Raw genomic sequence first — 26495 nt, forward strand, 5'->3', positions numbered from 1 at the left:
GCGGATATGTATCTCTCGGGGCTAAAGGTCCCCAAGATTACAGGTAAACAGCGGAAGACAATAAGAAAAGTACAATGGACCTAACCAATTATCGCCCAGTAGCATCTATTCCGCTCATAACCAAACTCATGGAGGGCATAGTGATGAAACAACTCACTGAATACCTAAATAAACACTCAATCCTACACGAGTCTGAATCGGGATTTCGGACGGATCACAGCACTGAAACTGTTCTAGTGTCTGCAATGAACTCATTCAAACAAGCAATTGCAACTGGCAACAACATACTCCTCTTACAATTCGACATGTCCAGTGCCTTTGACATGGTAAACCATGGAATACTATTAAACATACTAGAATACTTCGGAGTAGGAGGCACAGTTCTCAAATGGTTCAGAGGATTCCTGACCACAAGATCATACCAAGTAACAACAAACACGGACAGATCAGCCCCATGGATACCTGAATGCGGAGTTCCCCAAGGATCCCCCCCTCTCACCAACCCTCTTTAATCTAATGATGATACCTTTAGCTAAACTACTAGCCAATCATAACCTCAACCCCTAAATATATGCAGACGATGTCACGATCTATATCCCATTTAAACATGACCTGAATGAAATCGCCAACGAGATCAACCAGAGTCTCCAAATCATGCACTCTTGGGCGGATGCATTCCAGCTAAAACTTAACGCAGAAAAAACACAATGTCTGGTACTCACTTCACAACATAACACAAACAACTTCACCACCATAACCACACCATATTGTTCTCTTCCTGTCTCACAAAACTTGAAAGTTCTTGGAGTTACCATCGATCGAAACCTCACACTCGATACTCACATGAAGAATTCAACGAAAAAGATGTTCTTTTCATGTGGAAACTCAAAAGAGTAAAACCTTTCTTCCCGAGATACATCTTCTGTACCCTAGTACAGTCAATGGTAATAAGTCACTTGGACTACTGCAACGCACTATACGCTGGCTGCAAAGAACAGACTATCAAATCACTCCAAACAGCCCAGAATACCGCCGCCAGACTCATATTTGGAAAAACTAAATATGAAAGTGCAAAACCCCTAAGAGAGAAACTTCACTGGCTCCCACTCAAGGAACGCATCGCGTTCAAGATATGCACGATTGTACACAAAATCATCCACGCAGACGCCCCAACTTACATGCTAAACCTCGTGGACCTGCCTCCCAGAAACGCCAAAAGATCAGCCCACAAATTCCTCAATCTGCACTTCCCCAGCTGTAAAGGACTAAAATACAAGCTGCTAAATGCCACTACCTTCTCCTACATGAGTACGCAACTGTGGAACGCATTACCTAATGATTTGAAAACAATCGACGAAATAACCAATTTTCGCAAATCTCTGAAGACTTATCTCTTCAATAAGGCCTACAAAGAAAATCCATAGCCTCAATAAACCACTTCGCCAACCCAACCCACTTAAGAATGTCTACCTGCTATAGTCTCCCACCTAACTCTTTTCTTTTCCCTACTTAATCTTGTTACATCACTAACTGTATCTGATATCCTGGAATGACAACACCATTACAAAACTCTGTAAGCCACATTGAGCCTGCAAATAGGTGGGAAAATGTGGGATACAAATGCAATAAATAATAATAAAAGAGGCTCAATGCAGACATCACTGAAGATGAAGTGAGTTGGGGTATATGCGACAGTCCTTTACATAAGACACCAGGGGTGGATGGTCTTCCCTCTGAATTTTATAAGGTTCTGGTTTCAGATATAGTAGCATGTTTGACAGTGGTGTTTAATTGTTTTGTTCAAATGGGTAATTTACTGGAGACTTTGCGGAAGGCACAAATTGTAGTTTTGTTAAAACCAGGTAGGGATCCCTATCAGGCGGGTTCATAACGGCCTATATCTTTGCTACCTTTTGAAACAAAGTTGTTTGCCAAAGTCTTGGCCAATAGGCTGGCTCGAGTGTTACCAGACTTGGTGGCTGAACCTCAGGTGGGGTTTGTGAGGAAACGATCAGTGGCCCGTAACATGCGAAAAATCTTAGTTGCTTTGAAGAGCTTGCATCATCGCTCCACACCAGCCTTGCTTATTAGTTTTGATGTGGAAAAGGCGTTTGACCACGTAAACTGGGATTTTATGTTTGCCAGTTTGGAAGCATATGGTTTTGAGGGTTTCTTTCAGAAAGCCATAGCAATGCTTTAATATGGGCTGAGTGCAGAAGTATGGTTCAATGGGATGTCATCTGAGCCATTTAGGATAGCTAGAGGCACTAGACAGGGGTGTCCCCTCTCCCCGCTTCTTTTTGTATTGGTGCTAGAACCTTTAATCAGGGACATTATGGGTTCAGAGGCTGTGCAGGGTGTTCAGGTGGGCAATGAGCGATTTAAGATATCTGCTTTTGCAGATGATTTATTGGTTCTTTTGAAAGAGCCTGAGTCATCCTTACCTTCTTTGCTGGAGATTTTTAAAGAGTTTGGAGATTATTCTGGATTTCGTTTAAATCTAGATAAATCTGAGACTATTCAGATGAAAGAGACGCAGTGGGAACGATTGTGTTGTTCGTTTAAGAGAGCAGGATCTTCCTTTACTTACCTGGGTATCCAGCTTACTAGCAATCATATTTGTCTTTATGAAGTTAATGTGGAGGGGCATAATCGAACACGAACGCCTATCTCCATGGGCGTCTATGTCCGAAAACGGGTACGTGAAGAGGCGGGACAGACCGTATTTTCGAAAAAATGGACGTTTTTCAGCTGGGCATTTGTTTTTTTTTTTAGCGATAATGGAAACTAAAAACGCCCAGCTCAAAAACGTCCTAATCCAAGCCATTTGGTCGTGGGAGGGACTACGATTCGTAGTACACTCGCCCCCCCTGACATGCCAGGACACCAACTGGGCACCCTAGAAGTCAGTGCGGTGGACTGCATAGCTCCCTTACCACGGGTGCTGAGCACCCAACCCCCCTCCCCCAAAACCCACTACCCACAAATGTACAACACTACCATAGCTCTTAGGGGTGAAGGGGGCACCTACATGTGGTTACAGTGAGTTTTGGAGGCCTCCCGTTTACCAGCACAAGTATTACAGGTAGGGGGGAATGGGCCTGGGTCCACCTGGCTGAAGTGCACTGCGGTACCCACTAAAAGTGCTCCAGGGACCTGCATACACGCAGGCCTCTAGGACTTGTTGCTGCTATATAACATTGGCACAGCAGTTGACACCTGAAGACTAATTTCTCCGAAAACGTCCTTTATTGGAATAAGCACGCTTACTCACAGTTAACTGCAGATCAGAGGTTGTGCCCCACTGGCAACGAGTCTCCCTGGTACTGAGATGAGCAGTAGGTCCGAGCTGGCAGAATGGTGTACAATGCCCTCTTTCAGCCACATTCAAGGTAAGAACTAAGTTCTGTAACGTGGCTAACATGTGAAAGGGATCTAAAACTGGCTTACAGAAATGGCCACTACCTCATGGACTACCGGAAACAAAACAGGGCACACTCTGACCCAGTAAGCAGGGGGAAAAGCACCATGGGAGTAGAGCCTACCAACTACCAACATCGTGAGCATTTGCCACAAGCTAGTGGAATCACGGAGTCCAATACCCTACACCCACCACAATGCATTGCTGATGTGATTCTGTAGTGCGCATAACAGAAAAGGTGTCACACTCACCCGAGAGCCACATCAGAACCAGGGAAAGGCTGTCACAGGATAGAACACATTCTGCTGTCATGGAGGTGGGTACGGCATTTGAGGCTGGCATACAGGCTGGGAAAAAAGTTTTTAAAGTGGGGTCTTTTTGATGGGAGGGGGTTAGTGACCACTGGGGGAGTCCAGGGAGGTCATCCCCGATTCCCTCCAGTGGTCATCTGGTCAGTTGGGGCACTTTTTTGGGACCTGTTCGTGAAAAAAAAGGGTCCAAAAAAAGTGACCCAAAATCGCGGTAAAAACGCCTTTTTTTTTTCGATTATCAGCTAAAGACGTCCATCTCTCCTCGGCCGATAACCACGCCCCAGTTCCGCCGTCACCATGCCTCCAACACGCCCCCGTCAACTTTACCCGTTTCCGCGACGGATTGCAGTTGGAAATGCCCTTTCGATTATACCGATTTGGGCGCCCACGGGAGAAAGACGCCCATCTCCCGATTTGGGTCGCAATATAGGCGTTTTTCTCTTTCGATTATAAGCAGGATAGCGTCCTTGTTAACAAATACTAAGGTGATGCTAGGGAGGTGGGACATATTTCCCTGTTGACTATGATCATATTTCCAAAATGGCTATATTTTTGCAAACTATACCAATGTATCTTAGGAACCGGGATATAAGGGCCTTACAGAGCATGCTCTCGTGTTTTTTTTTGTGCAAAAAAAAAGATCCCAGATACTATATACTAATTTAGTGGGTAATTGGAATAGAGGAGGTTTGGGAGTTCCTGACATTAAATTTTATAATCAGGCCTGCCTGCTGAGGCATTTGGGAGATTGGCTTAATCAGACAGAGTATTTTATCCCGGTGCAAATGGAAATAGAGTTTTGTAAACCTCTGCATATACATTGTGTATTACATGCAGCATTAAAGGATTTACCGGTATTTCTTAGATCCAGTGTTCTGGTGAGGTCTATGAAGATGCTGTGGAAGGATTTGGCAAAGTTTTGGGCTTTTGAATATTGTTGTACTAGATTGTTGCCCATTAGGGGGAATGGTACATTCCCTCCAGGTATGGATAATCCACGTTTGGTGTCTTGGGTGGAAGGTTTGATTATGGGATATAAATATAAGTAGATAGGTGGAGGCTCTGGGTGTTGAACACCTCATTCTCATCACATGTCTGTTTTGGGGGCCGTTTACCTTGAGAGAAAAAAAGTCTCTGCGCCAGTGTGGCAGTGCTGGGGTGTCCTTGTTACCAGCTCCTCCAGGTGATACAATGATTGCACTTTCTGACAGATTGCTACTACCTATGAAAAGTTATTCCCTTATACTTCCTCCGTCTCATCTTCCGCCAGGGTCGCTTTACTCATATTACCCCTCTCCTCAAGACCCTTCACTGGCTCCCTATCCGTTTTCGCATCCTGTTCAAACTTCTTCTACTAACCTATAAATGTACTCACTCTGCTGCTCCCCAGTATCTCTCCACACTCGTCCTTCCCTACACCCCTTCCCGTGCACTCCGCTCCATGGATAAATCCTTCTTCTCTGTTCCCTTCTCCACTACTGCCAACTCTAGACTTCGCGCCTTCTGTCTCGCTGCACCCTACGCCTGGAATAAACTTCCTGAGCCCCTACGTCTTGCCCCATCCTTGACCACCTTTAAATCTAGACTGAAAGCCCACCTCTTTAACATTGCTTTTGACTCGTAACCACTTGTAAACACTCGCCTCCACCTATCCTCCTCTCCACCTACCCTCCTCTCTTCCTTCCCGTCCATATTAATTGATTTGATTTGCTTACTTTATTTATTTTTTGTCTATTAGATTGTAAGCTCTTTGAGCAGGGACTGTCTTTCTTCTATGTTTGTGCAGCGCTGCGTATGCCTTGTAGCGCTATAGAAATGCTAAATAGTAGTAGTAGTAGTAGTGATCTTCGACTTCTACATCATTTTCCATAGCCTGGAGGTAGTATCAAGGCGCTTACAGAGTTGCAGTTGGACTCTACTGGTTGAGGGATGAATTTTGCCCATCGAGCCCGTAGCAGTATTCTTAATAAACTCGGGGCCTTATCGGGTTCTTTACAACATTCTTAGGTCTCAATGAGAGGGTTTTATTTTCTCTCCTCTTAGGGGATGGTGTAGTACGGAGTATGGTGGAGCAGAGGGGAGGGGTAAGGGGGGTGGGTTTGGGAGGGGTGGAGGTTTGTTTTTTGACAGATAGTTTTGGGGGTGTTGGGAATACATTTGGTAATTGCTTGTCAATAGTAAACTTCTTGGTCTAATCAGGGGGCTTGAATGCTTAGAGGAGGTACAATCCCTGAAGCCTCCTCATGGTTTCAATGCCCTCAAGAAGGAATGGTGGGGTTGGTGAGGGAGGGTCTTCAGAGTTTCGGCTCTCCCTCTATCTTTGTAGTAATAAAGGAATATAATTTTATTTCTTATTGGTTACCTCAATGTTACATTTAAGTTTGCTGAGGTGTGTGAGGGGTACATAAAGGGGGGGTAGGATTTAGTACTCTTTATAAGACATAATTCTTAGAGGGGTGAATGTTATGTTGATTGTAGAATCTTAATGGGATATTGATAGATAAGGGTGGGAGTTGGGACAAAAAAGTTAAAATATGTTGATTGATTGTATCTTTCGGTGTGCATTGAGCTTGAGCCTATGTTTGTCTTTTTGGTTTTATATAAGATGTTTGCACTATTTTTAGATTGTCTTCAATAAAAATGTTGAAACATAAAAAACATTACAGCCTGTTAATTTCAACACACATGCTGACCCGGGCACTCTCCACTTTTCTGCCTTCCAACTCTAACTCACTTGCATCTTTCCCTCCCATGTCTTCAGCTGCTGCTGCTTCTTTTTCCTTTCCAGCTGCTAAATTCCCAATGTTTCTCTTAGAAAATCTGTCCAAAATGCTGGCGATTTAAGGGAACAGAGCTCTCTTCATATTATAATGTACTAGAGATCTGATCTCACTGACAGAGCTGCTATGATAAGGTCTGTTAAACACAATGAACCTGTGGCTGAGAGTGTCCAGTTTGTTCTTCCAGACATTGGTCACATTCAAGGATGTTGCTGCTTATTTCTTGGAAGTGGAGTGGAACATTCTGGAAGAATGGCAGAAGGAGCTTTACAAGAAGGTCATCAAGGAGATTCATGGGATCCTCATATCACGAGGTAAATATGCCTTCTCTAACTACCACACAGGCACATTAGAAGTCAGTGGTTGAAAATCTCAGATTCCAGGTACCATGGGCACCTGAAATTTAGAGCCTGGCTTCTGATGCCTTCCCATATCCAAGAGGAGCCAGTGAAAGACCTTAAGATAGAGGCTTCATACAAGATCTGCTGGAGGCTGTCTTCCATTTTTATACAGAAAACATTTTGGTACAGAAACCAGGGAGATGATTTACTTCTCAGATTTCTTGCTGATAACTAAAAGATCTGTATAAAAGCATGAAATGTCAGCAGCACGCTAGTCAGTTATACTGTACAATGTGTAACCCCCTTCGGATAGCAGCAGATGTCACCGAAAGCCTGACATCTGCAAATCCTCCATCTAGGAGGGCCATGAAAAGAAATGTGTGTACCAGCAGATCTCCAAGGTTCAATGTAACTTAAGTGGCAGGCTGTAGCTGCCTGTTCTCTCCAAGCTTTTTAGACAAATACCCAAACCCCATATATAGACAAACACACACTTCTCCATCAGAAGAGGAAACACGTAGAACCTCCACCGGGATTCTACCAATACAATTTAAATATCATTTTCCTATTTTCTATTCACAGGTTATTCAATTGTTAATCCTGATGTTATGCTGAAGATTAAAAAAGAAAATGAGAAATATTTTGCACAACACTGTGAATTGGAGGGAAAAGAAGACTTGAATGACCCCACCAAGAGTAAGCAGCTGCTTTAGATTTAAAGGGCTTTGCGTTTTCAGATCACAGGAGATGAGTCACTGACATCAAACATTTAGAGGTCCTTTTACTAAGGTATGCTAACGGATTTAATCCATGCTAATGATTAGCGTGTGCTAAATGCTAAGAAGCCTATAGATATAAAATGTACATGCTAAATCCATTAACACACCTTATTAAAAGGACACCTTAGAGGCTTAAAATCTATTTCCTAATATAATATCAGATCTTTGCTGAATCCTTCTAGACGTGTTTTGTCATAACAGGCCTTCCGACTGTGACATCTGTATGTGCACTGAGTGTTAAACAAGAGGAAAATCTCCCCTCCGTGGATCATCCTGAATTGGAGACATCTGTAACAAGTAAGTATAAAATTCCTCCGGCTCATCTTTACTACGGTCGGTCCGGACCATTTAAGAATTGAGTGCTGGTGGGATAAAAGGTATTATCCTCTCTCTTCCTCCCGCTGTCCATTCCCCTACTTTGAATTAAGCTTCCTACAGAAACAGATGTGGCTGCTGATGGAGCTGAGTGTCTTGAAATGTAATGGGGTTTAAAAATCTGTTTTGTTGATAGGGCTGATGATGGTGGTGGAGAGGTTTCTCCATTGTTGAGGGAGCCACAGTTTATGAAGGTAAATGGAAATGGAATGGGACTTGATATACCGCTTTTCTGTGGTTTTTGCAACTACATTCAAAGTGGTTTACATACTATATACAGGTACTTATTTGTACCTGTGGCAGTGGAGGGTTAAGTGACTTGCCCAAAGTTTCAAGGAGCTGTAATGGGAATCAAACCCAGTTCCCCATGATCAAAGTCTGCTTCATGGTACACTTTGACTTAGCTGTGGACTTTTTGTACTGCTACTGAGGTAATGCAAAGGACAGTACGTAATGCAGTTTACAGCAATGCATTATATTAATTGACTAATTTGCATGAATGAACTTGCTTTCAGTGCATCTCAAGATCTGCACAACCGTGCACAAAATCATTCACGCAGACGCCCCACTATACATGCTAAACCTAGTGGACCTACCGCCCAGAAACGCGAAAAGATCAGCCCGCAAATTCCTCAATCTGAATTTCCCCAGCTGCAAAGGAGTGAAATATAAACAGGCTTATGCTACGACCTTTGCATACAAAAGCACACAATCTTGGAATGCGCTACCCAAGGCCCTGAAAACCATGAACAATCTAACCAGCTTCCGCAAAGCTCTGAAAACACACCTCTTTAACAAAACTTACAAAAGTCACCCTCAATGATACAAATCATCCCCCAAACCACCCAAGCACACCTAAAACACTTCACATAAACTACCCAACATCTGTCAATCTAACGCCTTGTTTACCTCAGCTCATGATCAACTATCTTTTATGTTTAAATCATTTTTATTGATGAACTTCTTCAAGAAATACCAGCTGTGGTATTAACAACACAACATAATACCATCAAACATTTTATAATATCTTTTACCCCCTCCCCCCCCCCCCCGGGTGGATCTTTCTCCCTTGGGACTCATCCTCTCTCAAACCAGTCTTATTTTATACACATGTCTCTACACTTATATATTCAACAGATGGCTTCGTGCTCTAGGTGTTAGCGTCATCCAAAAAGGACCCCAGCATTGTTGAAAGTCCCTCCCTTCTTTCGATTCCAAATCAAACAGTCCAGCACGTTCTAGTCGCATCAACAGTAGCATACGGGTCCGCCATTGTTGCAGCTCTGGTGCCTTATGCGAAATCCATTCTGTTAATATAACTTGTTTGGAAATGATGGTTGCCCTGGCCACAAACTTCGTAAAACCTTTAGGACTGGGCCTCAACAATCTGGGGCTTCCAAACAATAGCCCAGCGTCAAAGAACCATTTTGTATTCCAAATCTTGGACACAGCAGACAACATAGATTTCCAAAAGTTCCCCACAGCCGTGCATGTCCAAAACATGTGGCCTAATGTTGCTCCAGTTTCTCCACATTTGGGGCATTCGCCCCAAGAGGACATTCCCATGTGAAAAGCTCTTCTAGGGGCCACGTAAATTCGCATTGCAAACTTGTACTGCACTTCCCAATGTCTCGCTGCCGCACTGACACGTCTAATAGTTAAGATATGAGATTTGAATTGTGCGGTTGAAATATTAATGTGGAGCTCACTGTTCCATTGTGCTGTTAGTCTGTTAAAGTCAGTCTCCTCTCTCGTGTCTCTTATATGTCTATGGTGGTACGTGAGTGGAACCTCTTGCTGGGCTGTTAGAGAAAATGCTGATGACAATTCCTCTTGCACATCCTCTGCCAACGGTTCCCATCCCAAGGATGTGATGTAGTGCTTGAGTTGCATATAATGAAAGTTATCTGTATCGGGAAGGTCAAACTCAGTTTGTAATTCCACAAATGATTTGATCTTGCCTTCTCGGTCCAGTACATGTTGCAGATATATTATTCCTTTACGCTTCCACTTCTGAAATGCTGGGTACAATATCCCAGGTGCAAACTGTGCATTCCCGCAGATGGTCTGCAAAGGTGTTATTTTTGTTGAAAATTTGTGGAGACGACATATCCAGGACCACGTCGCTCTTGCCACTGGCATTATCATTGAATATTTCAAAATGTCTGGAATCTGTCCCCCCCCTGCATGTAGATAATTTGTAAAGTGCAATTCTGGCATCAGCTGGAGTTCTAGTTTGGTATTAGAAAAATCCTCGGTCCCCCGAAACCAGTCATTGATGTGGCGCATTCCACATGCCACTGTCAAGTATCTCACACTTAAGAGGCCCAACCCACCATATTCCACTGGGGTTGTCAGAGTTGTCATTGAGAGCCTCGCCTTCTTGCCTTGCCATAAGAATAACTGCAAAAGTCTATTTAACTTCCTCTCATCCTTCCTTGTCAGATATAAAGGTGCTGTTTGGAATATGTACAACCACTTTGGTACAATGCACATGTTGTATAAGGCTATTCGTCCTAATAGCGCCACAGGTAATGCCTTCCACATATTTAATCTCTCAGCAGTTTCCTTCAACAATCGTTTGATATTTTCTTTATACATGGTGGTTAGGTCTGCTGGGAGCCAAATGCCCAAGTATTTAATCGGTCCCGTAGTCCAAGTCAGCTTCTGGGGGCCCCTGTGCTGTTTCAGGTCTGATTCTGTCATTGGGAGAATATAGGACTTGGTGTAATTTAACTTAAACCCTGAAAATCCTCCAAATCTCTCCACCCTGTCCAGTACCCCCCTTAGAGAGTTGTTGGGGTCTGTTATGGTCAGTAACAGGTCATCTGCATATGCGAACACCTTCAGATGGCTAGCTTCCACCCTCACCCCCTTCACCTCTTGCGCCCGCCTTAAATTTTCTAGCAGGGGTTCCACTGCCAACACAAATAATAGGGGTGACAGCGGGCAGCCCTGCCTGGTGCCTTTTTGTATTGAAAACTCTCTTCCTCGTCTTCCATTAACAACTACACTGGCTTTAGGTTCTTTATACAGTGTATTCACTGCCCTTAAAAACCATCCAGATATTCCTACTGCCTTCAACACCTGGAAGAGGTAATCCCAGCGTACTAGATCGAACGCCTTTTCTGCATCTAGGCTTAATACCCACATAGGTATGTTTTTTTGTCTGCACATCGCCATAGCAAGCATTAACTTCCGAACGTTGTGGACTGCTCTCCTTTTCTTTATGAATCCGACCTGTTCTGTCCCTATCAAGTCTGGCAAACATTGTGCCAATCTCTCTGCCAGTATCTTAGATAATAATTTTATTTCCACATTCAGGAGAGATATTGGTCTATATGATCCTGGTCTTTCAGGGGACTTGCCTGCTTTCGGGATTAACGTTATGAGGGCTGAATTAGCGTATAATGGCAATCTACCCTCTTCCACCACCTCCTCAAAGTAGCTAAGTAGGTTTACTAGGGCCCCGGGGGGCAACAATTTATAATACTCCCCAGAGAACCCATCTGGGCCGGGGGCTGACCGCAATTTCAGTGCTTTCACTACTTTTTGCAGTTCTCCCATTGTCACTGGCGCATTTAGCCGGTCTAGGTGGTTATTATGCAGTTGCGGTAACTGCGTCTCTTGGAGGTATGCAGTTAGTGCTTCCCCCGAGGGCTCCCCCTGATTTTTATATAGCGTGGCAAAATATGTGGTGAAAATTTGACCTATTTGATGGTGATCATTAGTCAACCCGCCATTTCCGTCTCTAAGTGTGGCCACTGTTCTGGGCCCTCCCCAGTTTTTTATTACTCTTGCAAGCAGGCGTCCCGCCCGGTTCCCATACCTATGTAATTTATGTTTATAAAATAATGCTGATCTCAATTCTAATTCATGTAATAAGGTATTAAGGGCTATCTGTACTGCTTTTAAATTCTCTTGATTATTTTTCGTCGGTCTGTGCGCGTACATCTTTTGCGCTCTTTTTAATCTTGATTCTAACAACAGTATCCCGGCCGCTCTACATTTATTACGCTTACTGCAAAACGCAATTATGTCCCCTCTCAGGACTGCTTTAGAGGCCGACCAGAACAAAACGGGTTGTTCCCGGGCATGCCCATCGTTATATTTGCTATATTCTGCCCATTTGTGGGTAAGGTATTTTGAAAATTTGGGGTCCGAAAATAAATACGCTGGGAATCTCCATCCTCTTCCTTTCCCTATATCCCCTTGCAGTTCCAGGTCCATCCACACCGGCGAATGGTCTGACACTGCCTCTGGGCCTATATCAGTTGCTATGACCTGTGGAAACATTGCTCTGTCAATTAGTATGTAGTCCAACCTGGACTGTGTTCCATGGGCCCTTGATCTGTGTGTATACTCACGTTCTGTCGGGTGCAATGCTCTCCAGGTATCTATTAGATTTAATTCTCTAGCAAATAGTGTCATTTCTCTTGCCCTTTTCCCTTGGTAATGGGGCGAGCAATTATTCGAACAGTCCAGTTTGGAATCATGCACCAGATTGAAATCTCCTACTACTACCAACCTTTGTTTACCATTAACATTGCATTTACCCACTAGGGATCTGAAGAACTCTGGAGTATAGACATTAGGGCCATATAGGACTACCAGAATGATCTCTAACCCTGGCATCCATACCTTCACTATAATATATCTTCCCTCTTCCCCTGTGGCTACTTTCGTCGTTTTATAAGCTAGCCCTTTACGGAAGAGGACTGCTATCCCTCCTTTCTTCCCTCTTGCTGGAACAGAATAGACTTCTCCCACCCACTGCTTTTTCAGTTTATCATGTTCTATGTCTGATAAATGTGTCTCTTGTAAGCACGCTATATCTGATTTGTACCTCTTCAGGGCTTTCAATATTTTTGCTCTTTTTATTGGGGAGTTAACCCCCCCAACATTCCATGTTGTTATTCTAACAGGCATCTACCTCTCATCTCTGCTATCGCCTATTCTAATTCCCATAACTTGGTCATCTTCCCCCCTCTAGGTCTTATTCCCATCCGTCTAGTGTCAACGGACTTTGGTTGTGTATTTATTAGATTTCTCTCTTGTTCCTGATGTGTCCCATAGTTCAAGTGACAATGCCCCCTGTCTTTAACGTCTTTAATTCTTCCCCCTCCCCCCTTCCCTCCCCCCCCTATCTCTCTTTCCCCAACCCGATTATACCCTTCCTCCATCCTCTGGCACCCCAGAAGATCAAGTAGTGAGACCTCGAGCACATGGGACCCCCGCCCTTTTCTTGACTGACCCTTGTGAGATAAACAGCTTCATTTATAATTACCCTGTTCACAGCATTCCCTTTTTACTTTCTGTCGATCAGGCCCGCTTCCAGCACCGCTGTTCTTGCTTCTGCCACTTCTTTAAACATATGCCACTGTCCTTGTATTAAGATTCGTAGGGTAGCTGGAAATTGCAATGAAAACTTCACCTCTTTCTGAGCTAACTCTGAGCAAAGTGGGTGGAATTTTTTCCTCTGTAGCTGTACTTCAGCTGAAAAGTCTTGAAATATTAACACTTTCTGCCCTTCGTGAGCTAAGGTGTCTCTGCGTGTTCTAAATCCTTGCATAATTTCCATTTTGTGGCGATAGTTGAATATCTTGGCCATTACCACCCTCGGCCGCGTCTTGCCTTCGTGCTTGCGGCCTACTCGGTGTGCTCTTTCTATTACCAGCGGGCCTGTTGCGTCTGAGATCGCCAGTTCCTTACTTAGCCAGTTTTCAAGCCAAGGCGTGAGGTTCCGGTCCGGGATGTTTTCAGAAAGTCCTACCACCTGTATATTGTTCCGGCGCGAGCGGTTTTCAAGATCTTCTAGCTTTTCACGGTAGCCTTTCAGTTGTTGCGTTAAAGCCGCTATGTCCGGGCCATAGCCTCTCCCTTCGTCCTCCAGAGCCGACATGCGTGCCTCCAAGTCTCCCACTCTCGTCCCTATGCCATCCATTCGCGTGGCTATGTTTTCTAGCTTTTCTTCCATCGTTGCCCACTTCGGCTCCCACGCATTTGTCACCGCTTTGGTGAGTTGTATAAGTTGCGCCTCTGAGAATTCTCCAGGAGATTTGTCTGTTTCGTCCGCCATTTTGGATTCCGTGTCGCTCAGTTTAATTTTCTCTTTTTTCCCGGATCTCTGCGCCATTGTTCCAGCCATTTTCCGCAAATATCTGTCCATAAACTAGGGCAGTCTTAATTGTAGGGTCTGCGCCAAAATTCGTTAAGTTACTGCACTTTGATTCAATTCCGGGCGGGGAGTCTCAGGAGCTTCAGCAACACGTTGCTACTCAGCTCATGTCCTCACGTGGTCTCTCGATCAACTATCTTTTAATCATGTACTGACTTTAGCTAACTCCTTGTTTACCTCAGCCCTTGATCAACTGTATTTTAATCATGTACTGACTTTAGCATAACCCTACTCTGTAAGCCACATTGAGCCTGCAAAAAGGTGGGATAATGTGGGGTACAAATGCAATAAATAATAATAATAATAATAATTACATTTTTTGTTAATCTACCTTAGTCTGCTTTAGAGCTGACACAGACTAGGGTGCTAAATTATATTAATGGTAACATACATAAACATATGTTTAATGCACATTAATGCTTGTGGTTAGCATTAACAGACTTCAGTACATTGATCCCTTAGTGTCTGCCCATGAGTATGACATGGAGGGCAAAGCCACTTACCAATAATGTGGTGAAAGGCTCCTTTTTTTAAACTATGGATGCTAAGCAAATTGAAAGGATGCATCCCAGGAGATGATTTTAGATCGGTCATACAAAGTTTGGTGATTAGTTGCCTCGTCTACTGCAATTCTTTATAGTTGGGATTGCCAGCATCAAGTATCAAAGCTTTAGTGATTATAGAAATTACTGTGACATGATTTGAGTCTGGTTGCTCATGATTTCAGCTTATTACTCCAAGTCTGAAACTGCTTCATTGGTTACTGGTAGAGGAGAGAATTGTTTTTTAAGTTCTGCTGATAATATATAATATAATTTAGCTTTAGATGTCACATCAAAAATGCCCCACCACATAATGTATTGTTTTTAACTTTTGTATTCATAAGAACATAAGAGTAGCCATACTGGGTCAGACCAATGGTCCATCTAGCCCAGTATCCTTTTCTCCAAACAGTGGTTAAACCAGGTCACAAGTACCTGGCAGAAACCCAAATTGTGGCAACACTCCATACTACAAATCCCATGGCAAGCAGTTGCTTCCCATGTCTGTCTCAATAGCAGACTATGTACTTTTCCTCCAGGAATTTGTCCAAACTTTTTTTTGTCCTAACCGTTGTTAACACATCCTCCGGCAAAGAGTTCCAGAGCTTAACTATTTATTGAGTGAAAAAATATTTCCTCCTATTTGTTTTCAAAGTATTTCCATGTAAATTCCTTGAGTGTCCCCTAGTCTTTGTACTTTTGGAACAACTAAAAAATCGATTTACTTCTACTACACCACTCAGGATTTTGTAGACATCAGTCATATCTCCCCTCATCCATCTCTTTTCCAAGCTGAAGAGCCCTAACCTCTTTAGCCTTTCCTCATACGAGAGGAGTTCCATCCCCTTTCTCATTTTGGTCGCTCTTCTTTGAACCTTTTCTAATTCTACTATCTTTTTTGAGATACAGCGACCAGAACTAAATGCAATACTCAAGGTGCAGACGCACCATTGAGCAATACAAAAGCATTATAGTATTTTCGGTCTTATTCACCATCCCTTTCCTAATAATTCCTAGCATCCTGTTTGTTTGTTTTTTTGGCTGCTGCCGCCACACACTGAGCAAAAGATTTCAGCGTATTATCTACAACGACACCTAGATCTTTTTCTGACCCCCAAGGTGAACTCTAGCATCAGGTAACTATGATTCGGATTATTCCTTCCGATGCGCATCATGACTTTCCATTATGTTTATGCAGTAGTAGTATCCAGTACCTCTTGAGGAAAAGAGTTACTCTCCTCAGTATTAAAATGATCACACTCTGGAGTAACTTTTTAAATATATTGTATTATATATATTCTTTAACAGGCTCCTACAATGTCAAGCCTGACATTTTAATCCGATTTGAGCAAGAGGGATTCAGGACTGAAGTTCCAGGATCTGAGGAAAGAGGAAATCCGACCACCACAGGCACATGTGAGGAATTGCATGAAGCAGGTGATGTAGGTTGGATTAAAGCTAGTAATGAGGTGATATAAATGTTTCCTACAAGAAAGACTCCTCCTCTGGATCAGGCATAATAAGAATGAGGTGTTATAATCATAACCCCTGCTTCTAACATATGTTGTGTAGATAATGTATTTGTTCTATTTCCCTTATTTTAACTTTTCTCCTTTCATTGTCAGGTCTGTTTTTTAAAAATTGTATTTATTGTTTTTCTTCCTTCTCTTTTTCTTATTCTCCCTCACCATTTCCCCTTGACTCTCTCCTTTCTCTTCATCTTCTTTCAACACCTACTATCTTATTTTGTATCTGTTTCATCTTCCTTGTGTCTCTATTTCTGATCTCTCTGTGCTGCTCCAAGGTGTTGTGGGTTTTGTTCTACATGAGATAGGAAGTGCTGCTAGTTGGAGAGAAAGCAGGCAGTTACTGTAAGAGGCTGGAGAAAAGGAGAAAAAACAAGGGGATCAGCAGGAAGATAGAGGAAGGATGGCTATACTGATAGTACAAGAAGGAAAGGAGGCAGGAAAGACCTCACTGACAGCAGTAGGAGGTGGGAGTGAGGCAGGATGGCTCAATGTGGCATCAGCAGGATGGAGAAAGGCACGAAGGAATAGAAGAGAGGAAAGCAAAGAGACCCTGCGTCAATTGAAGTAAGAAAAGGGATAGAGACTGATAAGCCCTGTAGACGCAATACAGCTACATTCTGTTTGGGGTGTTATTAGGGTACCTGACACATATTGTAAATTCTTAAAGAAATAGGTCCCAGACAAGACCAGCATTAGTGAGTATAGGTGCAAATGTATTCCCCTTACTTACATCCATGCCCACTGCACCAAAATAATAGAAGGAACTAACCCCACACCCAAATAATATAAAATTTGGGCAATTTTATTTACAATAGTAGCGAACATGGTATAAGGAAAACAGAAATAAAACAAAGACAGTCCTGTTTCAGAGATGACTTAAAATAAATGCCCATAAATCCCTAACTGAAGTACAAAGAGTCACTCTAACCCCAGAGCAGTAATACAAAGATACATGGCACATAACCTGATGCAGTCCTTCAGATCAGATGTCAGCAGTCCCTCAGATGTCCATCTGGTTCCAACACAGGTCTTGCCCTTCGGATGTGATGTTGACACTGCAGCCTTATCTTTGATAAGAGCTCCCTTTTTATTTAGAAACCAAAGGCTTTATCTGTACTGCTGAGGTACTTTCTATCTTTGTAGAACACAAACAAGTACATGTTGACCAGGCACAGTGTCTCCAAGAGTCCTGCATTGACGTCAATTCTGATAACAGCCTGCTTGTCCCGGAACATTGTGACCTTGTCAGCAGCTTCCAAGTACAGTAAACAAGAGTTGTTCTGCTATATTTGATGTCTCTGTATTTTTTGAGAAGCTTTATAAATGAAATGTCTGAGTTTGCATATAGTAATCAAGTTGTTAATGCTGGATTATGCCATTTATGTATGAGACCATATATGTGGCAACATATAGGTACATGGGCGGCTGGGCATAGTGTTCATAGTGCTTGCTTTGCTTCTCTAGCCACTTGATCAAAGCAGCCGGAAGGGGAAAGGGAGGTTGATCACCAGTATTCATATCAGGAGATAGGAAAGTTGAATAACCCAGCTGCTTGGCAGTAGGAAAGGGATATAGGAAGACCCACATTGGTAGCACCTGGTTGAAGGGAGGTGAGATTCTATAACAAAGGGTATATTCTGCAGCAGCTTTCATTACCATAGGACCATATTTTGTGTTGAATGTCATGGTTCATTTTCAGAGTTACAGAAGGTCCTTAACTCCTTCTACCAGGATACTTATATTTTCAAAGCTCATAATATTCCCATCATCTCAGTATTAGCGAATATACTTTTCTTAGATCCTAAGTTTTCCTTTAAACCTGAAGTTATTTTTCCATTCTTTTAGGCAGCCAAAGGTACCCTGCTGAACCCACAGTAGAGATGCGGAAAATGGAAGAGGTTTCTATCAGTGACCAGCTGGAGAGAGGAAATGAGGATACTGATACCAAGAGTGGTGAGCCAAGAATTCCTTTATAATAAAATCCTTGCCATGTGCTGGGGAGTATTTCTAAATTTTGACATGGACAGTAAATGTTACTAGTGATTTTCAGTTACATTTTTGTAGTTTTCTTAAACTACCAGTTGTGAGATTCAGAGACTAGGTCTGCAGCAGGGTGCTCAGAGTCTTTGGTTAGTGAATATAATCAGAGTGAAGGGAATCGCTGCAAAGATGAGGATGAGATCAGGTTGCGGGGTTTTTTTTTTTCAAATTTTATTGCCAAATTCTGTCTTTCTTCACAATCTATCAACATCTGTGCTGACAATCCCAACTCTCCCCTCCTCTTAACAACCTAAATTCCTCTTCCTTCCTCACCATCCAACATATTCTTTCAACACACAAATGGGCCCTAACATTTTCCAGTTTGTCCACAGAGTGACGTTACAATGTTGTCAGCTTGCTTGTCACATAAATCTCTCCAATACGCTGCAATCACATTGAGATAGATGACACTGCTGCCTAGTTCCAGAGCTGTGCAGTCACACATCTTGCAGCCAAACACCCCAAAGCTAAGAATTTATTTTCATAGTAGCCCCACCCTTCCATCAGATCATAATCTCAGAGAAAGGGTTAAACCTCTTCCAAATGTATCTTTAATTGCTTACCTACTTCTGAATAGAATTCCTTAATTCTTGGGCACTCTCACCACAGGTGAAAGTAGTCTCTCAGTTGCCTCCACAGTTTCCAACACCCTCCGTCACCCTTCTAGAACCATTTCAGCAAAAGAGTAGGTGTGGCATATGCTCTATATAGAACTTTATTAGCATTCTCCAAAATGTTTGCTGAAATAGTAATTTTACCTATTGCTAGAAAGATTTCTGGCCAGTTCACTTCTTCCATCCCTATTTTTTAGAATAGCTTCCCATGTTTTAAGGTAGGCAGGTTTAATAGTACTGTAGCTGGAGCCATTAGTGCTTCACACAGGCTGGAAAGCAGCTTCTTTGTCCCAGATTTCTTCAAGACCTCCTAATATGGGGTCATCTTTGCTCCAAGATGTATCTGCAGCTTATGATGCAAATTATAATGCATAACTTGCATATAATACAGGAAGTCTCTGGCCCCAATTCATATTTCTCTTTTAGCTCAGCAAACCTGACTAGCTCACCTCCTTCTTTTATTAATTGTCCCATTCTATAAAAGTCCTTTTTGTGCCACCTTCTATAAGCTTCACAAGATGACCCTGGCCCAAAGGCCTCATAACTTAGAGAATCCCACTGAGTAACCTTCTTAATCCACACCAGTTCCATCTTTACATCATTCTAGATAAGCATCTTACATTAGATAAAAGGAGTTTTTGTTACCCTGCTAATTCCCAGAGGTTGAAGTATGTGACCAAAGTAAGCCAAAGGCCATATTTTGCTCTAGCTGCACCCATTGCCTCCTGATGTCCATTTGACAAGTAGTTGAGCTGCTCTGCAGTATCCACCAAGTTTATCACACCCAGCCTATCCATCAATTTTGGCTAATGTAATAATTCCCATTGTATTCTCTGGGGGTATCATTTCCAAATAAACCCCAAATTTTGCTTTTGCAACACCCTAAGAATGTTGCTGTGAATTTCCAGTGAGAAATGTAAGCACAATGTTCTTCTTCACTCTTGCCTCCCATCCAAACCATGTCAGGTTTATCTCCTAACACAGGAGAATAATTCAGTCTGCATTATATACCCCCAGGTACATGAGACACTCGGTTGCCCATATAAAGGGAAAAGCATCCTTCAGCTCACCTTCTTCCTCCTTACTCAAGCAAACCTCTAGAGCTTCCGATGTGTCATGTCCACCTTGAAGCCAGGAATCCTAGAGAAGTCGTACATTTCAGTCATCAATACCAGCAAGGAAAACCTAGGGTTAGCAATCGCAAACAGGACATGATCAGCACACAGGGCAACCTTTGTTTCTAGATCCCTTCTAATGATCTGTCCAATATCTGCATTCCTTCTAAGATGTTCTGCTAAAAGCTGTATCACGAGGCCTAAGAGGAATGGAAATAAAGGCAACCGTGTCTTGTGCTGTCTGACATTGCCGCCTGGATGTCTCAGCGCTATCTGAAACTAAACATGACCAAGACTGAGCTTCTCATCTTTGCCTCCTCTCCTCTTTCCCCATTCTCTATTTCTGTGGATAACATTCTCATCCTTCCTGTCTCATCAGCTCGTAACCTTGGGGTCATCTTCGACTCCTCCCTCTCCTTCTCTGCACATACTCAACAGGCTGCTAAAACCTGTCGTTTCTTTCTCTATAATATCAGCAAAATTTGCCCATTCCTTTCTGAGCACACTACCAGAACCCTCATCCACACTCTTACCACCTCTCGCTTAGACTGTTGCAACTTGCTTCTCACAGGTCTCCCACTTAGCCATCTCTCTCCTCTTCAATCTGTTCAAACTTCTGCTGCACGACTAATATTCCGCCAGTGTCGTTATGCTCATATTAGCCCTCTCCTCAAGTCACTTCACTGGCTTCCTATCCGTTTCCGCATACAGTTCAAGCTCCTCTTATTGACCTATAAGTGCATTCACTCTGCAGCTCCTCAGTACCTCTCCACTCTCATCTCTCCCTACATTCCTCCCCGGGAACTCCGTTCACTGGGTAAATCTCTCCGCTAACTCCAGACTCCGTTCCTTTTATCTTCCTGCACCATATGCCTGGAATAGACTTCCTGAGCCGGTATATCAAGCTCCATCTCTGGCCGTCTTCAAATCTAAGCTAAAAGGCCACCTTTTTGATGCTGCTTTTAACTCCTAACCCTTATTCGCTTGTCCAGAACCCTTATTTTATCATCCTCACTTTAATATTCCCTTATCTCTTGTTTGTCCTGTTTGTCTGTCGTAATTAGATTGTAAGCTCTGTCGAGCAGGAACTGTCTCTTCATGTTCAAGTGTACAGCGCTGCGTACGTCTAGTAGCACTTTAGAAATGATAAGTAGTAGTAGGTCAACTCAGATTTTCACTTGATGCTTGAAATTGATACGTTCTGTTCAACCTTACCTGGATGATAGAAGCATAGAAAGATATAAAAATCTAGGCAAATGGCCTATCCAGTCTGTCCATCCATCCAGGCCATCTACTATCCCTTCCTTTCCCTTAGCGATCCTATGTACTTGTCCCAAGTTTGCTTGAATTCTGATACAGTTTTCATCTCCACCACCTCTACTGGTAGGTGTATATAAAGTCCCAAAATGGTTCATATTGGTTGGAGCATTTCCATTCGGTATTTTAAAAACCAACAACGTGAATTTAAATAAAGAAGCCAGTGTAAGGTATACAAAAATGGGGTGACTCAGTTCCTTATTGCACAACACTGTGAAATGGAGAGAAAAGAAAACTTGAACGACCCCAGCACCAGTAAGGGAATGTTTTGGAGTTAAAGGGTTTTGCATTTTCAGATCACGGTAGATGGGTCAACATCATCAAAGATGTAGAAACTCAAAATCCATTTTCTAATATACGATTATTAGGGAACGCTGAATACTCCTAGTCGTATTTATTTTCTCATCACAGGCTTTCCAGTTGTAACATCTGTGTTCTCATTGAGCATTAAACAAGAGGAGGAAATCCCCTTCATGGATCATCCTGAATCAGAGACATCTGAACAGACTCACCCTCCTGTAACAGGCAAGTATAAAACTTACTTTTTATTTTATTTATTATCCATGTTTATAAAACTGTCTTATGGATTGCACATTAATATTATTCAACAAGTACAGTAGAATAAAGACAAGAAAGAACAGCAATCTGAGAAGAGAAAATTTAAGATCAGCAAAATCCATGTAAAGAAAATAAAAATAGAAAACATTTTAATATTGATTGAACAGAAAAATAGGGAAGGAGGAGGAAGAGGGATTGGAGAACGGCGGAGGTGGTCCCTCTTCACAAAAGTGGTGATAGGGAAGAAGCTGGAAACTACAGGCCGGTAAGCCTCACTTCAGTTATTGGAAAAGTAATGGAAGCGATGCTGAAGGAAAGGATAGTGAATTTTCTGGAAGCCCATAAGTTGCAAGATCCGAGACAACATGGTTTTACCAAAGGGAAATCGTGCCAAACGAATCTCATTGAGTTCTTTGATTGGGTGACAGGAGAATTGAATCAGGGACGAGCTATGGACGTAATCTACTTAGATTTCAGCAAAGCTTTTGACACGGTTCCCCACAGGAGGCTCTTAAATAAACTGGAGGGGCTGAAGATAGGACCTGAAGTGGTGAACTGGATTAGGAACTGGTTGACGGACAGACGCCAGAGGGTGGTGGTGAATGGAATTCGCTCGGAGGAGGGAAAGGTGAGTAGTGGAGTGCCTCAGGGATCGGTGCTGGGGCCGATTCTGTTCAATATATTTGTGAGTGACATTGCCGAAGGGTTAGAAGGTAAAGTTTGCCTATTTGCGGATGATACTAAGATCTGTAACAGAGTGGACACCACGGAGGGAGTGGAAAACATGAAAAAAGATCTGAGGAAGCTAGAAGAATGGTCTAAGGTTTGGCAATTAAAATTCAATGCGAAGAAATGCAAAGTGATGCACTTAGGGAATAGAAATCCACGGGAGACGTATGTGTTAGGCGGGGAGAGTCTGATAGGTACGGGCAGAGAAAGGGATCTTGGGGTGATAGTATCTGAGGATTTGAAGGCGACGAAACAGTGTGACAAGGCGGTGGCCGTAGCTAGAAGGTTTTTAGGTTGTATAGAGAGAGGTGTGACCAGCAGAAGAAAGGGGGTGTTGATGCCCCTGTATACGTCGTTGGTGAGGCCCCACCTGGAGTATTGTGTTCAGTTTTGGAGGCCGTATCTTGTTAAGGATGTAAAAAGAATTGAAGCGGTGCAAAGAAAAGCTACGAGAATGGTATGGGATTTGCGTTACAAGACGTATGAGGAGAGACTTGCTAAACTAAACATGTATACTCTGGAGGAAAGTAGAAACAGGGGTGATATGATACAGACGTTCAAATATTTGAAAGGTATTAATCCGCAAACGAACCTTTTCCGGAGATGGGAAGGTAGTAGAACGAGAGGACATGAAATGAGATTGAAGGGGGGCAGACTCAAGAAAAATGTCAGGAAGTATTTTTTCACGGAGAGAGTAGTGGATGCTTGTAATGCCCTCCCACGGGAGGTGGTGGAAATGAAAACGGTAACGGAATTCAAACATGCGTGGGATAAGCATAAAGGAATCCTGTGCCGAAGGAATGGATCCTCAGGAGCTTAGTCAGAATCGGGAGGCGGGGCTGGTGGTTGGGAGGCAGGGATAGTGCTGGACAGACTTGTACGGTCTGTGCCAGAGCCGGTGGTGGGCAGCGGGACTGGTGGTTGGGAGGCGGGGATAGTGCTGGACAGATTGTACGGTCTGTACCAGAGCCGGTGGTTGGGAGGCAGGGCTGATGGTTGGGAGGTGAGGATAGTGCTGGGCATACTTATACGGTCTGTGCCAGAGCCGGTGGTTGGGAGGAGGGGCAGGTGGTTGGGAGGCGGGGATAGTGCTGGGCAGACTTATACGGTCTGTGCCCTGAAGAGCACAGGTACAAATCAAAGTAGGGTATACACAAAAAGCAGCAAATATGAGTTATCTTGTTGGGCAGACTGGATGGACCGTGCAGGTCTTTTTCTGCCGTCATCTACTATGTTACTATGCTTACAGCAGAGATCTGTGCATGATGGATCGGAGCTTTTCCTGGGACACTCCAGATCAGGGCTGTGTCCGAATTGCAGGGACTCTTCTTGGTTTTCCCTTTCCGAACAGTGGGAAAAGTTAGAAGCAGAAGTGAAACAGAGTTTTTAGTTGCCTTTTTTTTAGCTGCTCTCTGACATGGCTGAACAGGAGAACCTGAGTCTCAGGGCCTGTAGCCTGTGTAGACACCCTAACGCCAGCTCTGAGCTGGCATAGGGTTTCCAGCGGTAAAGACACCCTTGTTTGCTGCGCTTTTGACAACGGGTACGGATGTCCCACCCTCGTGAAGGTCACTGCTATGGTACTTCCCTCTTGTCCGGAGGAATGCTAAGGATTGAGAGATGTGGTCTTATCTGCTCATTTTCATTTCCTCAGTTCCTCCAGAGCAGTTCAGAACCAACCCAGAGCTGTTTGTTCCACGCACACATGATTCTATTACAGAAAATGGTCTACTTTGTGTATACAAATTGGCAGCACAAGTCAAAACTGGCCATGAACTGGTTATGTTTTCAGAAAAAATGACACTTGAATTTTCTAGTGTTAGTGTCTTGATTCTAAGGAATATGATGGAAGGGTTCAGGGGCCTAATCATCTAGCATTGTTATGGAGATTCTGACATAAAGGGAATCTGCACAGGGCATTTATAGGCTTATTTTGAGGCTAGTGTTTTCTCAGTTTTCAACTGCTGGTAAGAGTGCAGAACCAACTCCTCTGAACTGTATGGATCGAACTTTATGGATTGACCTGGAATGAGGAGATGGAAGTTGTATCCACACGGGGGTTATCTACAGACCTCCGGCACAAACGGAAAAGATAGGCAAGGATCTGATAGAAGATATTCAAAAGATTGGTATGAAAGGGGAAGTGCTACTGTTGGGAATTTCAACTTGTCTGATGTGGATTGGAACATCCCGTCTGCGGAATCGGAAAGAAGTAAGGAGATTGGTGACGCCTGTCAAAGTGCCTTGCTCAGACAAATGGTTACGGAACCCACAAGGAAAAGGTCGATGCTGGATCTAGTGCTCACGAATGGTGGAAGTGTTTCCAATATTTGGGTGGGTGCCTACCTATCTAATAGTGATCATCACATAAGGGCAAAGGCGGAGTGTGGACGCACAAAACTCAAAGTACTGGATTTCAGAGGTACTGATTTTGATAAAATGGGGGAATACTTGAAGAAGGAGCTGTTGGAGTGGGAAGGCTTAGGAGAAGTGGAAAATCAGTGGTCAAAGCTAAAGGCTGCTATAAATATGGCGACTGATCTTTATGCGAGGAAAGTAAACAAAACCAAGAGAAACAAGAAGCCTATATATTTCTCCAAACATGTTGCTGAAAAAATTAGAGGAAAAGAGGCTTTGTTCAAGAACCATTTTTCGAAACCTGGTACAATCACTGGTATTAAGTCACTTGGACTATTGCAATGCCCTCTACGCTGGCTGTAAAGAACAGACAATCAAGAAACTTCAAACAGCACAGAATACCGCAGCCAGACTCATATTTGGAAAAACAAAATACAAAAGTGCAAAACCCTTAAGAAAGAAACTACATTGGCTCCCACTTAAAGAGCGTATCACGTTCAAGATCTGCATGACGGTTCATAAAATCATTTACGGAGACGCCCCGACTTACATGCTAGACCTCGTGGACCTACCACCAAGAAATACTAAAAGATCCACCTTTCTTAACCTACACTTCCCCAGCTGTAAAGGAGTAAAATACAAACTAACACACGCAACCAGCTTTTCCTACAAATGTACGCAGTTGTGGAATTCACTCCCAAAGCACTTGAAAACGATTAACGAACTACCCAAACTTCCGCAAATCCCTGAAAACCTACCTATTTAACAAGGCCTACCAGGAGAACCCATAGCTATCTACGAAACAACACCTATCTACCTTTACTCAGAATGTATCTTTCTATAACTGCTTGACCAAATCTTTTTGTTTTCCTTGCCTTCTGTATAACACCAACTGTACTCTTTGCCCTGGTATGGTGATGCCATAACAGGTCTCTGTAAGCCACATTGAGCCTGCAAATAGGTGGGAAAATGTGGGATACAAGTGCAATAAATAATAATAATAATAAAGTACAAAAGAACGCAACGAGAGGATCACGGAAAAGATTATCGGATTAAACTCGAAGAAGCGAAGAGGGAAATAAGGCTAGCGAAAGAGCGAGCAGAAATGGCTAAAGATGTAAAAAGAGGTGACAAGACCTTTTTCAGATATATTGGAGAAAGAAGAAAAGATAGGAATGGAATTGCGAGACTGAAACATAATGAGAATGGTTATGTGGAGAGTGATGAAGATAAAGCAAACGTGCTAAACAATTACTTCTCTTCAGTATTTAAGGAGGAAAATCCTGCAGAAGGACCGCGGTTGGCTGCTGAGGGAATATCTGAGAATGGAGTGGATACTACTCCGTTTATAGAAGAAAGAGCTTATAAACAGCTGGAGAATCTGAAGGTGGACAAAGCTATGGGGCCGGATGGGATACATCCCAGGATACTGAGGGAGCTCAGGGAGGTCCTGGCAGGACCTCTTAAAGATTTATTTAATAGATCTTTAGAGATGGGAGAGGTTCCGC

The 26495-nt window shown here is 43.1% G+C and overlaps 2 protein-coding genes across 4 annotated transcripts in view; one reads left to right on the plus strand and one right to left on the minus strand.

Annotated features, from left to right (window-relative positions):
* LOC115464537 (zinc finger protein 845-like) overlaps positions 1-26495 on the minus strand; it is a 924208-nt gene that overhangs the window by 183489 nt on the left and 714224 nt on the right. The gene's annotated exons all lie outside the window — the stretch shown is intronic.
* The window catches only part of LOC115466398 (oocyte zinc finger protein XlCOF6-like), a 131684-nt gene that overhangs the window by 67616 nt on the left and 37573 nt on the right, over positions 1-26495 (plus strand). The window contains exons 2-7 of one of the 3 annotated variants that reach the window (XM_030197597.1): positions 6700-6826; positions 7436-7549; positions 7834-7929; positions 16036-16164; positions 18102-18209; positions 21754-21867. In XM_030197597.1, coding sequence (XP_030053457.1) covers positions 6700-6826; positions 7436-7549; positions 7834-7929; positions 16036-16164; positions 18102-18209; positions 21754-21867 — 688 coding nt within the window. The remainder of the gene's footprint in view (positions 1-6699; positions 6827-7435; positions 7550-7833; positions 7930-16035; positions 16165-18101; positions 18210-21753; positions 21868-26495) is intronic. The other 2 variants (XM_030197598.1, XM_030197596.1) reach the window with 2 other exon arrangements.

The sequence above is a fragment of the Microcaecilia unicolor genome, chromosome 3 (genome assembly GCF_901765095.1).
Source record: "Microcaecilia unicolor chromosome 3, aMicUni1.1, whole genome shotgun sequence".
NCBI classification, from domain to species: Eukaryota; Metazoa; Chordata; class Amphibia; order Gymnophiona; family Siphonopidae; genus Microcaecilia; species Microcaecilia unicolor.